We start from the raw sequence: 13,486 nt of genomic DNA on the forward strand, positions 1-13,486 counted from the left end.
TGATTTCACAATACTTTGTCTAGAAAGGGATTCTATGCTGCGACCTCAACCACGAGGGTGGTGCTGATGGGATTTCAACACCAGTCTAGGAAGAAGGGCCCTGGGATCCCCACAGTGACCTATGGGCAAGCCTGTAGGACGGAGTGCGGCCGCGGGTCGGCGGCGGGCTGTGCGGGGCTCCCCGTCGGGTCATGTCTGCATCCGAGGCGCTCAGGTCAGCAGTTCCCAGGATGCCTGGAGTGGGGCAGGAAGGCGACGCTGAGGACCCACCAGGGGACGAGGTCTCCGAGGGGGGTCGGGCCAGGTCGCCCGGCTCGCGCCCTGTCCGCCGACCCCCGGCCCTGTGAGCCGACGTGCCCTGGGCCGACCTGCGCGTGCATCCCGAGGAGAAACGGAGGACGCAGTGCGCCCAGCGCCTGGCTCCGACCGCCGGAGACCCCTGCGAGCCCAGCGCCCAGTCCCGGAGAACCCGCGCCTGCGCGCCGCACACCTCCGGGAGCCGGCCCCGCCCCGCCCCCCGCCCCGCCCCGCCCCCGCCCCGCCCCCGCGCTCCTCGCCGGCCCCGCCCCCGCGCTCCTTGACGGCCCCGCCCCGCCTCGCCGGCCCCGGCCCCGCGCTCCTCGCCGGCCCCGCCCCGCCCCGGCGGCCCCGCCCCCGCGCTCCTCGGCCCTCACTGGCTGGCTCCGAGGCCCAGCTGGCAGGGCCGGCCAATGGGTGTGCGGCGCGCGCCGCGACACGTGCGCCCCGCCCTGCCCGACCGACGGGGAGCGGGCGGTGCTCTGGGCGGGGCGGGCGGGGCGCGCGGGGCGGGGCGCGGGGCGGGCCCTGGGCGGGGGCGCGCGCTGATTGGCGGGCGCCCAGCTCCGAGGCCGTTAACGGCGGCGCGGCGGGGCCTTGGCTCCAAAACAAAGGGCAGGCGGCCCGCGGGCGGCGGCGGGGATGCCTCGCGGGCGGCCGGGGCGCCAACGGCCGCAGCGCGTCCCGGGCCGCTCCGGGGCCGCCGGAGACCCGCGCCCGCGCTGAGCGAGGCCGGGCCGATGGGCGCTGCGGGCCGGGGCGCGGAGCGGTGGGCGGCCGTGAGTAGGGCGGGCCCCGGGGACCAGCGGCGTCGGCCGCGGGCGGGGGCCGCCGGGCTCGGCGCGGCCCGGGACTCGGGGCGGGCGCGCCGCCTCCGACCCCGCCCCGCCGCGGAGAAGGTGTGGGCGCAGCCGCCCGCCCGGGGGTAAACAGGCTTCTTCCCCGGAGGCAGGGTCGCGGCTGGGGCGGGGGGGCGGGGGGGACAAAAGAGGCCCCCGCGTTTGCACCGAAGGGCCCTTGTGCAGGGCGAGGCCGAAACGAATCGTGCCCGTCGGGCTTCGGGGCTCGCTGCCCGAGCCCCGAGCCCCGGGCGGCGCCGAGTCCAGGTCTGGCCCGTTCTGGGTGGGACTGGGCCCGGTTCCGTGCTAGGTGGACCACGGCCCCACCCCCGGCCTTTTCTGAGCCGCTACGTGCCTTCTTTCTGTGGAAGCGTACACACACCTCAACCTGTTGTTCTGCGCCAAGAATGTTCTTTCCGCCTCCGGGGATGGCTCTCAGGTGCGGCCCTGAGCAGGCGGCCCCTCTGCTCCCCGGAGGTGGACACGCCGGCCGAGCCCCGCCCCGGGCAGCAGCTGGCCCGTTCCCGGTGTTGAGCTTTGCGACCCTGCTTCGGCCTCTGGTCTGACATAGGCCAGCTTGGGCCCCTCCCGCCGCCTCCCCCTTGTATCTTAGGGGCCAGGTGTCTTCTCCGTGGGGGGAGCCTTGGCCAGGCCCAGGGGCAGCCCCGTCTTAGCAGGGCTGTAACCACCTAGCACTGGGCACTGAGTGATCTTGATTACCTATCTGTTTGAGTCTTTTTGAGTTGAAATCAGCTTACTTTGGAACAACTTTTATGTTTACACAAGAGTTGCAAAGGTAGTCCAGCCCGTCCCAGCCTGCGCTCTACCCAGCGTGCCCACTGCCGCCCAGCGTGGGCCTGTGTGCTTGCCAAAATTAAAAACTGGTAAAAGTACATGCCTTTATAAAGCTCTTTATGTCGAGAGCCTTTGATCCCTCCCTGCCTTGTCAGGGCCCGCCAGGATCCTGGGGGGGGGGTGCAGGGGGCGAGGTGGATGCCCACGAGGACTTGCTGCGCGGGAGTGTCTCTTCCTCCCTGAAAAACTGATGAGGGAAGGTAGTTTCAAATATGAAGCAGCAGTGGAAGTTCTCCTCCTCATCTCTGACACTTTAGAGTCGTTTGGTTTTAACTTTTTAGAAAGGGGTTAGATTGGCTGATCAGCAAAACCTGCAGGAGTGGGGAGAGTGTGGAGAGGGGAGGACGGAGCAAGCGCTGGACGCCGGGTCCCTGGAGGCTGAGGCTCCAGGGAGGACAGTGGGGAGGGTTTGGTCCAGTTGGGCGCTGGGTGACACCCCTGCGGTGACTGCAACACTGGGCCTGTCGCTGGCCATGGAGTCAGGCCGTGTCCACACCCAGGCGGCCTCAGGACCAGGGATCCCTGTGGGCGCTGTTAGGCATGGACACAGCCCTTGGCCACCGCGCAGCCTACCTGACGCCCGGAGCTATTCTCGGGGCGCCTGGGCCCATTTTACAGGTCGGGTAGCAATTTGGCTTGAGGCCCCCCAGCTTCCCCTCATGTGGCTTTGTTCAGTCTTGGTCCGTCTGAGTTCCCCCACCCCCAACCCTCAGCTGCACAGCCTCCGCTGAGCACCAGCCCCGTTCTGGCTCCTCTCTGCGTCTCTGGTTTTCCCATCCCTTCCTCGACAAAAGGGGTGCTTGGTGTTTCAATGAGCACGAGGCTCCTAAAATGGCCAAGCGTCCCAGCGTCTTTCCTCCTCTTCCTCTTGGAGCTGAAGAGAGGCATCCCTGCCTGTGTCTTCCCTTCGGAGCAGCAAGTGGGCGACTTCTGCTAGGAGGCACCCGAGGACTCTTAGTTACTAGGGGGAGAAATTAAAACATTGTATCAGAGGCTCTTAGAAAAGAAAGGCTGGGTGCCAGCGCACTGCTCAGCAGGCAGGTGGGCAGGGCGGGGCCGGGAGGACTCACAAACCCACGTTGGGCCAGAGGGGCCGGAGCCCACACCCTCCCGGGAGTCAGCCGCTCGCTTGGGGTTCTGGTTCTCAGGTTTGTCTTCCGAATGGTGAAGCACCATATGGACATGGGCCTGATTCACGTTCTCAAAATAAATATCCATGCTTATTTTAGGAGGAAAACTTCTGGAATCCAGAATGTTATTTTTGCTCTAAAAACTTACCCCACACTAGCATCTTAGGAGGATGGTGGCTGCTCCCCAAACCCAGGGACACAGCAGCCACAGCAGTGAGGCCGGTGGTGTGTTTGCCCTTCAAGTGCTAAGATGGGTCCTGACCTGTCAGCAGGTCTCCTCGAAGAGCGCGCTGTACTGGTGGCTGGAGAAGTGGGCCTCGGGGACGCCCAGCCCAAAATCCCAGTTAAATCACAACACGCTTCTCTGTGACCAAGATCCAGGCTGGGCCCCTGCTCCGCTGGGCTCCCCAGGGGTCAGCGAGGAGGGAGGGCAGGACAGATGGCAGAACACGCGGGCTGGAGGCACGCCGGCCTTTGAAGGGTGACCGTGGGCACCGAGGATGGACGGGGCCTGCCGCTCCAGGGGAAGGGGCCTCCGGGGGGCTGGCAGTATGCGGGAGGCGATCTACACCCGGAGAAATTCAAAGAAACAGAAAAGCCTTGGCAAGCCATCACCCTGTCTGCTTGGCTGTACCAGGGGCAGGGTCTTCGTTACCCCGTCAGGGACTGAACCCTTGCCCCTGCAGTGGAGGCGCCGAGTCCTAACCCCTGGGACACCAGGGAAGTCCCCAAGATGCCACTTAAACAGCCCTGCCCTGTTAGAGGTCACTCGGAGTTAGAAATGAGGGCTGTCCCCATTCTAAGAGGGAAAAGCAAAAGTTGCTCAGTCGTGTCCGACTCTGTGCGACCCCGTGGACTGCAGCCGGCCAGGCACCTCTGTCCTTGGGATTCTCCAGGCAAGAAGACGGGTGGGCTGCCGTGCAGTCGCCTGTTTAAAGGCAGGGCTTGGTGAAGGCCGTCCGGTGGTCTCTGCCCAGGTCACTGGTGCTTCTGCCTCGAAAGGGGCCCAGGGCTCTGAAGTTGAGCCACCAGGGCTAAAAGAGAAGGTACCACATTTAAGGCTCCTTTAAATACAGAGAAGACTCAAGTGAAGACATGGAGATGGATTTGGGGCCTGCAGGCAGGGAACGCTTTCCTTCCTGGTTGAGGCTGGTATGCCCGCCCCCCCCCCCCGACCAGCCGGCCCCCCACCCCTAGGACACACCGCCCGGTGTAGCCCACAGCTTCCTGGGCACCGTGAGCTGGAGGAGTCTGAGAGACAGCAGGAGGCGCGGCGAGCCCGAGCAGGGGGGCCACTGGGGGTCCTCCTCCTGGACCACCCCAGCCCAAACCCTTCCCGCCCTGTTAGTTCTTCTCAAACCGACCGAGTCCTGGTCTGAAAGGTGTAAATGCTTCCCACTCCAGTTACTGCTTCCTTTTCAGACCCCACCAGGGACCCTGAGAGGGTCAAGGAAGCCTCCGTCCCCCGCAGACACTTCCGGACCCGATCTCTCTGTCCCGCCAGCTCCCTGGCTCATTTGCACTCGCAGGTGGACACACACACGTTTCCTATGCCGTGTGTACAGTGCTTCCTATGCTGTGACTTGAATTGTATTCAACAGTGACTTTGAGGAAGATTCATATTCACGGTATCTCCAGTCCTGGTCATGGTGTAGCTCCCCATGGATGTTCAGTTCAGGCGCTCAGTCGTGTCTGACTGCAACCCCATGGACTGCAGCACGCCAGGCCTCCCTGTCCATCACCAACTCCCGGAGTTCACTCAAACTCATGCCCATCAAGTCGGTGATGCCATCCAGCCATCTCATCCTCTGGCGTCCCCTTCTCCTCCCGCCTTCACTCAGCATCAGAGTCTTTTCAAATGAGTCAGCTGTTCGCATCAGGTGGCCGAAGTATTGCAGTTTCAGCTTCAGCATCAGTCCTTCCAATGAATATTCAGGACTTATCTCCTTCAGAATGGACTGGTTGGATCTCCTTGCAGTCCAAGGGACTCTCAAGAGTGTTCTCCAACACCACAGTTCAAAAGCATCAATTCTTTGGCGCTCAGCCTTCTTTATGGATGTAGGGCTGTGTTTTTACCCCTCAGAATTGTGTACAAGGTGTTTCGGGTCTTGAGTCTGCTCACAGATACTCTGTTGTTACACTGCTGTGTGCCAGCATGGTTTCACTTAGGAGGCTTTTCTCCTGGCCTTGTGGAGCTGGCTGGGGCTCCTGGGAGGCTGCATGAGGGTGCAGAGGCCTCCTGGTTTAGTCCGCGTCTCAAAGGACACTTTCCAACTTGTGACGTTGTGTATGATGTTTCGGTCCATGCCTCAAAACAGTTCTCTTCACAATCTTAGTTTGCATGGAATGTTTTTTAAATTGTGAATGGATGTTAAATTTTTCCAAACTTTTTTCCATCCATTCAGATAAATGGAACAACTGTGGTAAATGTTTCCAATGTTAAGTCGCCTTGCGTTCTTGTGATGAGACCCCCAGCTGTGCAGTCCCGTAATACAGTGCTGGGTCCCGTCCGGTCAGTATCGCATAGGATGTTTGCATCTTGGTTTCTTTGAAGAAGCTTAGTGGATTCCGTTCTTGTTTTTCTTTTCTGGCTCTGCCGCAGGACTTGCGAGGTCTGTTCCCCAACCACGGACGGAACCTGAGCCCCAGCAGTGAAAGTGCGGACCCCCAGACAGGGGTTTGAGGTCAGGTAGCCACGTGAAATGGTGGGAAGGTGCTTCCTCTTTCTCTTCCCGGGAAGCGTTCTCAGCAGGTTGGAACGAGCCCTCTCTGGAGGTGCAGTCGACTTCTCCAGGGACGTTCTTTGCTACCAGGGTGTGTATTGGAGGAGGAGAATTTTTACCAGTGACTTGATTTGTGTTGACAGGATTATTCAGCTTTTCTAGTTCTTCTGGAGTCATATTTTTAAGCTTTTTTCCAGGAATCATCGTGTGGTTCAGGCCTTCACCTCTGTTGACTTGAGCTGACCGCAGCACCTGTGCCGAGTCTCACGCTTGTTTGCGTCTCCGGGGGCTGGCTGAGCCGACAGGCGCGCCTCTGCCTCGTGGATCCTCTCCAGGGGGTCCAGCTTCCCTTTTCTCTTTCCTTAATTTTTTTTCCCTATTTGTTTACTTTCTTATATTTTCTTGGGGTTGCTTTCCTGTGACTTCTGGACGTTTTTAAAGATGGGTGTTTAGCTCAGTAATCCCACCTGTCTTCTAATATCCATCCTGTAAGAACCTACATTCCCCTTAAGTTCTGGTAATTATTTTATGGTTTGGAAGTCGCTTAGTCCTGCCTGACTCTTTGTGACCTCTTGGACTGCACAGTCCATGGACTTCTCCAGGCCAGAATACTGGAGTAGCCTTTCCCTTCTCCAGGGGATCTTCCCCACCCAGGGATCAAATCCAGGTCTCTCGCATTGCAGGTGGATTCTTTACCAGCTGAGCCATCAGGGATGCCCGTTTTATTGTTCAAAATATGTTCTGATTTCCATTATTCTTAGTCACATGGGTATATAGAAGCATATTTCCTAAGTTACAAGCATATGAGAAGTCTTCTAGTTACACACTGACTTGTGGTTTGTGCCGAGGTCTGAGGGCACGCCGTGAGTCCCACCCTGAGTGCTGAGGCGCGCTGTGTGCTCGGTAGATGTGCACGTGAAGTAATGAGCTGGAGTCTCTGGTTCTCAGACGGTTTTCTACATGTGTTTCAGCTCCAGTTGCTTCATCAAAATGTGTGTCTGCCTGCATTTGTGTTTGCTCTGTCAGCTGGTGAAGAGTGCAGTGGAGTACACCGTATGCTTATGTGGTTATATGCAGCATGCCAAAGATTATATACAACCATGGTCCTATTTTGATTATAAATTTATCTCAAAGTTGTTCCAACTTTTGACTTACGTATTTTGAGACTGTTAGGAAGTAACAAGACTTATACTTGCTACTTATCTCCCTGCTGTTTTATCTAATGGAAGTTTTTCCATTCAGATCAGTTCAGTTCAGTCGCTCAGTCGTGTCCGACTCTTTGCGACCCCATGAATCGCAGCACGCCAGGCCTCCCTGTCCATCACCAACTCCCGGAGTTCACCCAGACTCACGTCCATCAAGTCAGTTATGCCATCCAGCTATCTCATCCTCTGGCGTCCCCTTCTCCTCCTGCCCCCAATCCCTCCCAGCATCAGGGTCTTTTCCAATGAGTCAACTCTTCTCATGAGGTGGCCAAAGTACTGGAGTTTCAGCTTTAGCATCATTCCTTCCAAAGAAATCCCAGGGCTGATCTCCTTCAGAATGGACTGGTTGGACCTCCTTGCAGTCCAAGGGACTCTCAAGAGTCTTCCTCAACACCACAGTTCAAAACCATCAATTCTTGGGCGCTCAGCCTTCTTCACAGTCCAACTCTCACATCCATACATGACCACAGGAAAAACCATAGCCTTGACTAGATGAATCTTTGTTGGCAATGTCTCTGCTTTTGAATATGCTATCTAAGTTGGTCATAACTTTCCTTCCAAGGAGTAAGCATCTTTTAATTTCATGGCTGCAGTCACCATCTGCAGTGATTTTGGAGCCCAGAAAAATAAAGTCAGCCACTGTTTGCACTGTTTCCCCATCTATTTGCCATGAAGTGATGGGACCGGATGCCATGATCTTCGTTTTCTGAATGTTGAGCTTTAAGCCAACTTCTTCACTCTCCACTTTCACTTTCATCAAGAGGCTTTTGAGTTCCTCTTCACTTTCTGCCATAAGGGTGGTGTCATCTGCATATCTGAGGTTATTGATATTTCTCCCGGCAATCTTGATTCCAGCTTGTGTTTCTTCCAGTCCAGCGTTTCTCATGATGTACTCTGCATAAAAGTTAAATAAGCAGGGTGACAATATACAGCCTTGACGAACTCCTTTTCCTATTTGGAACCAGTCTGTTGTTCCATGTCCAGTTCTAACAGTTGCTTCCTGACCTGCATACAAATTTCTCAAGAGGCAGATCAGGTGGTCTGGTATTCCCATCTCTTTCAGAATTTTCCACAGTTGATTGTGATCCACACAGTCAAAGGCTTTGGCATAGTCAATAAAGCAGAAATAGATGTTTTTCTGGAACTCTCTTGCTTTTTCCATGATCCAGCGGATGTTGGCAATTTGAACTCTGGTTCCTCTGCCTTTTCTAAAACCAGCTTGAACATCAAGTTTTTCCATTAAATGTTATTATTTAAGGGAAATACAAACATATGTAATAGTTTTCATTATTTTAGTACTTTTTCTATCCATTTGCTGCTTTAACTTTTTCGTTCATCTTCCTTGCGATGTGGTTGGTGTCTGTCCGGTGCGTGTCTGTCCGGCGCGCAGCAGCGATGCAGTGTGCATTCACTCCTGCAGACTCTCCCGTATGGGTTGTCACAGAGCATTTGGCGGACCTCCCTGCACCGCACAGCAGACGTCCATGTTGACCGCTTCACATATAGCAGTGTGTGTGTGTTAAGCCCAAACTCCTAGCTTTTCCCTCCTCTGCCTGCCTCTCCCCTTTGGGAACCATGAGTCTATTTCCTGAGTTGGTTTCTGTTTCGTGAATCAGTTGACTTGTGTCAGTTTTTGGATCCCATGTGTAAGTGGCACCTTATGATATCTGTCTAACTTCGCTTAATGTGATGATCTCTAGGTCAGTCCACGCTGCTGCCAATGGCATTATTACGAAACGTGTGCGTATGTGTGTGTGTGTACACAAACACCCCCACGGTGCCTTCATCCACTCCTGTCAGTGGACACTCAGCTGGTTCCATTCTTGGCTGTTTTGAGCGGTGCTGATATGAACGCTGGGCTGCGTGTACCCTCTTGAATGTTTCCTCCAGATAAGTGGGCTTGCTAGGTTGGTTGTATGGTAACTGAAACCCCCACGCTGCTCTCCCCGGTGGCTGCACCAGTGCGCACTCCCAGCAGCAGTGCCAGGAGCCCCTCTTGTGCATACCCTCTGCAGCCTTTGCTATCTGTGGTCTTTTGGATGGCCCTTCTGACGGGTGTGAGGAGCCACCACTGCGGCTCCGACTTGCTTTTCTCTGTTGTACCGTCTTTGTGGGAACCGCGTGCGTCAGCGAGTAATCACGGCCACAGGTCTTGCTGCTGCTCCCCAGCCTCTTGCTTCTCCTTTCGTCCTCTCTGAGCCTTAATTTAAGGTGTGTGTCTTAGAAGCAGCATCGAGATAAAGTGTGTTTTCTGTCTAGTCTGAAACCTTCAACTCTAACGTGAGTCCACTTACGTTTCACCTACGCACTGAAATGCCTGGGTTTCAATCTTCCTTCGTTAGGCTTCTTGCTCTTCCCCTGGCCCGCTCCCTCCCTTCGTCACCTCCCTTTACACGTTTGGAAGCGACACACCTGCTCTTTTTGTTGGGACAGATGTTTAAGGCACATTTACCCTTCATTTAGCAGAGCGTCCCTTTAGTCCACACGCGAAGCTGCTTTTGGGATGCTGCTCCGCCCGCGCCTCCGCCTTGCTCTCTTGCTCACCCATCCTGAGCACGGCGCAGCGCTCCAGAGGTGGGCTGCCCTGCCCGCCTGCGCACTCAGCCTCTTCTTTACTCAGCATCCTGCCTCCTTGAGGTCTCAAGTCGAGACCCGAGTGGGCTTTGTTTCGTTCTCTCATTTCTGTCTGAAGCACATCCCTGAATCTCCTCCAGTGATGCTTTCCGGAAGTCAAGCTGCTCGTCTGCAGATGACACGTCCCGCGGTCCGTGGCGACATTCCCGCTGCAGAGTCCCGGGAGAACGGGGTTCCCCTTCAGGGCCTTGGGGTGCCTCCCCACTGCCTCTGCCTTCTGCTGACTGACTGGGGAAGTTGCTCTGGTGAAAGGTGGCCTTCCCTTCCCTTCGGGAGGCTTCTCAGACATCCCTGCTTTTCTTCAGTGCTCTGCAGCCTCCGTACTGAGTGATGCGGCATGGCTTCCTTCTCCTTCACCCTCCTCGGGTCTGCTGGTGATCAGTCTGCACTGTCCTCGAGTCCTGGCAACTCTGCATCTCCTCTCGCGTCTCCTTCCGGGGTCCTCAGACACATGTGTGCTCCTGGTGTCAGATCCAGTGAGTCGCCACTAGGTCCGGCGTCGTGCAGCATTCACTGCGCTTTCTCCTAAGAGGCGCCAGCTGCAGTCTGCGCTCAGGCCTGGCCCGAGTGCGCCACTGTGCGCGGCATCATTCCTGTCACAGGCCTGTCTCGTTTTCCCGGCACATTCGTTGGAAGGGCTCTGCCCTTTCCACGCGGAATGGTCTTGGCACCCTTGTTGAAAACCATGGGACTGTGCATGAGGGTGTATTTCTGGATTGATAGGTAATTTCCTAGAGACCAGTACGGGACCCACCACACATGCACAGACGTCATGGTGCTTGGAGCCACTGACGAGTTCCGTTACTCGGGGCAGGACGGGCCCAGTGCTCCTGGCGTCTCTCCGATGGGAAGTTTGTTGGCTGCTATCTCTTCCACGTGCCCTAAAGCCAGAGGACAAAAGACGTATTTGAGCTACTGTTTTCTCAAATTATTTATGTGTGAAAGTGGTTCACCAACCACTCCCAACTAAATGGAGAGTTAGCGTCCACGGTTGGGTATTAACCTTCTTGTTATGTACAATTTCTCGTAAAGAATTAGATCTGTGACGTCTAGGCCTGCGCTTTCCCTCGTCTTTGCAACAGGCGTCCTAAGCCAGGCACGTCCTCTCTCTCTCCGTGACCCTCTGCCGTGTGTTGACAGGTTGTGGCGTTTCTCTCACCCAGTCTGTGTGGACGGAGCCACACGCCCTCTGAACAACAACGGCTCTGGCGTGCATGTTCCAGTGTTTCTTCTGTTGGAGAGCCCAGCAGAGCTGCAGCTCCTCCCGCGCCAGCCCTGAGCTGAGCCAGGAGTGCCCCGCGATGGTGAAGATGACCAAGTCTAAAACTTTCCAAGCGTATCTGCCCAACTGCCACCGAACCTACAGCTGTGTCCACTGCAGGGCCCACCTGGCCAATCACGACGAGCTGATCTCCAAGGCAAGTGTCTGCTCACGAAATCAGGGGCCTATGAGGAGAGGAATATGGACTCTCCCAGGTGTGCTGACCTTGAATGTCTGCAGCCTCGTGGGCGGCACTGTGGGAAGTCGTGTGTGAGTGTGTGCGGCTGCGTTGTGGTCTTGGCTGTGGCACTGCCCAGTGGCGGGTCCGGGGGGCTGGTGGCTGGGTTTGCACACACACCGTCCACCTGTGCAAACCGAGGCCTGGGCTGCGGGCCGCTTGGCTTCCAGGGCCAGGAGCTTGTTCCTGGGTGATAGGCAAGAACCAAAAGAAGGTTCTGATCCGTTTCGTTTCTGGTTACTTTTGAGGCCTGTCGTCCCACTTGGTCCCTTGAGCCTGGCAACTGGGGTGACAAGTCCCCGTCCAGTGCCCCCTCCAGGTCCTGTGGCCATGCAGTTGGGATTGGCTGGAGGTTGGAGACACACAGATGCCCTCTTCTGCCTCCTTGGCCGTCCTGGAATGAGTGAGCGTGCTACGAGCTTTCGTCCCAGAAAGGGGCCGCCTGGGGCCATGGTTTTCTCACAGTTCCCGTGGAAAGGCACAGCAACCACCCCGTGCCCCCATCTGCTGGAGGCTGGCACACACTGTCCCGGGCACAGGCTCATGGGCGCTCTGCCCGGCGGCCCCTCCGCGCCTGTCCGGGTCTTCGGGGGTGCCTCCACTCTCCCAGGGCAGGGCTCCCGTCACTCAGCCCTGACTGCGCTGGCCCTCTGACACCTCTTCCTTCTCTGCAGTCCTTCCAGGGAAGTCAGGGGCGAGCCTACCTCTTCAACTCAGTGTGAGTACCAGGGCCAGGGCCGCGCCGGCTATTCTGAGAGGCCAGGGGGTGGGGTGCCCCCAGCTGGGGTCCATCTTGGTTTCCATGGAAACAGCGAACTCTGGGTGCCTCCTCGCAGCGTCCTGGGTTCTCGGGGGGGAAGCCAGAAATTGTGCCTTCTCTTCTGAGGGGCAAGGGACAGCTGGGGAGTCAGGGAGGACACCCCTGGGTCCCCGGGGCAGCTGGCGGGTGGAAAAGCGGGCTTGGCCCTGCGAGGGTGCCAGTGCCTCCTCCCCGCAGGGTGAATGTGGGCTGCGGCCCTGCGGAGGAGCGAGTCCTGCTCACCGGCCTGCACGCCGTGGCCGACATCTACTGCGAGAACTGCAAGACCACGCTCGGGTGGAAATATGTGAGTCCCCGGGGTCCGCGTGACCGTGGAGATAGCGGGCCGGAAACAGGATGGGTGCCGACCATCAAGGCGGGGCCACAGGCCAGGGGGGCGGGGAGGCTGCGCCTGCCTCGCAGGTGATCATTGGCTGGGCACGGGCAGAGGCCTGTGGACGTGACCCTGCGGTCATGCTCACAGCCGTTTCATCTGGGTGCTCAGCCCCCACCCCAGGACCCTCCTGGGCCCATCGTGGGAGGGCGGGGAAGTGCCCCGCCCCACCCCCCGCTCCTTTCCACCACTTGTGACCCCGAGCCCCAGGAAGGAGGCTCCTGCTCACCATCCCTTCTGAACTGCCCTGCTGAGCCCATGCTCAGCCGCACAGCTGACACTGTAGCTCCCGCCAACGCCTGACCCCTGGCACAGCGGCCCCTCCTCGGCCCCGGGCTGCACGGCGTGGGCCATGTCTGGGAGACGTGACCCTGTCTTTCCTTTCTTCGCTGCATGTAGAAGTTGAAAAATGAAACGGATTCTATTCTGAAACCTCTCTCTCTCTTCAAGGAGCACGCCTTTGAAAGCAGTCAGAAGTATAAAGAAGGAAAATTTATCATCGAGCTCGCTCACATGATCAAAGACAATGGCTGGGAGTAAAGTGGACTTCCTGTTCCCCCTTGAACGTGACTGAGACGGTCAACGTCAAGGAGCTGGGGCGTGTCCGAGGGCAGGCGACCCCCCTGGCCGCCCCCTGGGTGAGGCAGCCCCCCAAGCTGTGTCCTCTTCACGCACATGGTTGTTTCTGAAATGTTTCAATGAGCTGTTTCTAACTTCTCAAGATCCAGAGAAAGACTTGAGTGATGACTTGTCCATCTAGTCCGTACCTTTTGTAAGCAATGCTTTTAAGGTAGAATTTGGCTGTGTTCTGTCGTTTTGATGGAAAACCAAACAGTGCCATGGATCCCAGGGCGGCCTTTGGAGGGCCCGCCCTGCTTGTGTCTGGAGTGAAAGGAGGGGGTCACCTCCCCCTGCCTCTTGGGCCCACACTGGCGGTTCCGTGCGCAGACCGCCAAGGCCAGTCCTCTTCCCGGAATCTCCCTGAAGGCTGTGCGTCTCTGCACCCAGCGTGCTCTCTAGCCTGTTCAAGAGCAGAAGGCGCCACGGGTAACACTTTAATGAGCTAGAAAGAGAAACGTGTCTAATGGAACACCCTGTTCACTGAAGCCAG

At 57.3% G+C, this 13,486-nt stretch overlaps 2 protein-coding genes across 4 annotated transcripts in view; one reads left to right on the forward strand and one right to left on the reverse strand.

Annotated features, from left to right (window-relative positions):
* Nucleotides 1-971: 971 nt before the first annotated feature.
* Nucleotides 972-13,171, forward strand: YPEL1 (yippee like 1). 2 transcript variants are annotated; one of them, XM_086349118.1, is made up of 5 exons: nucleotides 972-1,076; nucleotides 10,824-11,101; nucleotides 11,857-11,900; nucleotides 12,180-12,288; nucleotides 12,826-13,171. In XM_086349118.1, exons 2-5 carry the CDS (start codon nucleotides 10,898-10,900, stop codon nucleotides 12,913-12,915), a joined length of 447 nt encoding a protein of 148 aa, XP_086205244.1. In that variant the 5' UTR covers nucleotides 972-1,076; nucleotides 10,824-10,897; the 3' UTR covers nucleotides 12,916-13,171. The 2 variants fall into 2 exon arrangements, with proteins under 2 accessions (XP_086205244.1, XP_086205245.1); XM_086349119.1 differs by lacking the exon at nucleotides 972-1,076 and adding an exon at nucleotides 1,442-1,575.
* PPIL2 (peptidylprolyl isomerase like 2) overlaps nucleotides 3,215-13,486 on the reverse strand; it is a 29,446-nt gene continuing 19,174 nt past the window's right edge. For both annotated transcript variants that reach the window (XM_086349110.1, XM_086349107.1), the window contains exon 21: nucleotides 3,215-4,155. The gene's annotated coding sequence lies outside the window, so the exon portion shown is untranslated. The remainder of the gene's footprint in view (nucleotides 4,156-13,486) is intronic.

This window comes from Bos grunniens, chromosome 17, assembly GCF_055505025.1.
Source record: "Bos grunniens cultivar Pamir isolate PY7600 chromosome 17, Bosgru_T2T1.0, whole genome shotgun sequence".
NCBI classification, from domain to species: domain Eukaryota; kingdom Metazoa; phylum Chordata; class Mammalia; order Artiodactyla; family Bovidae; genus Bos; species Bos grunniens.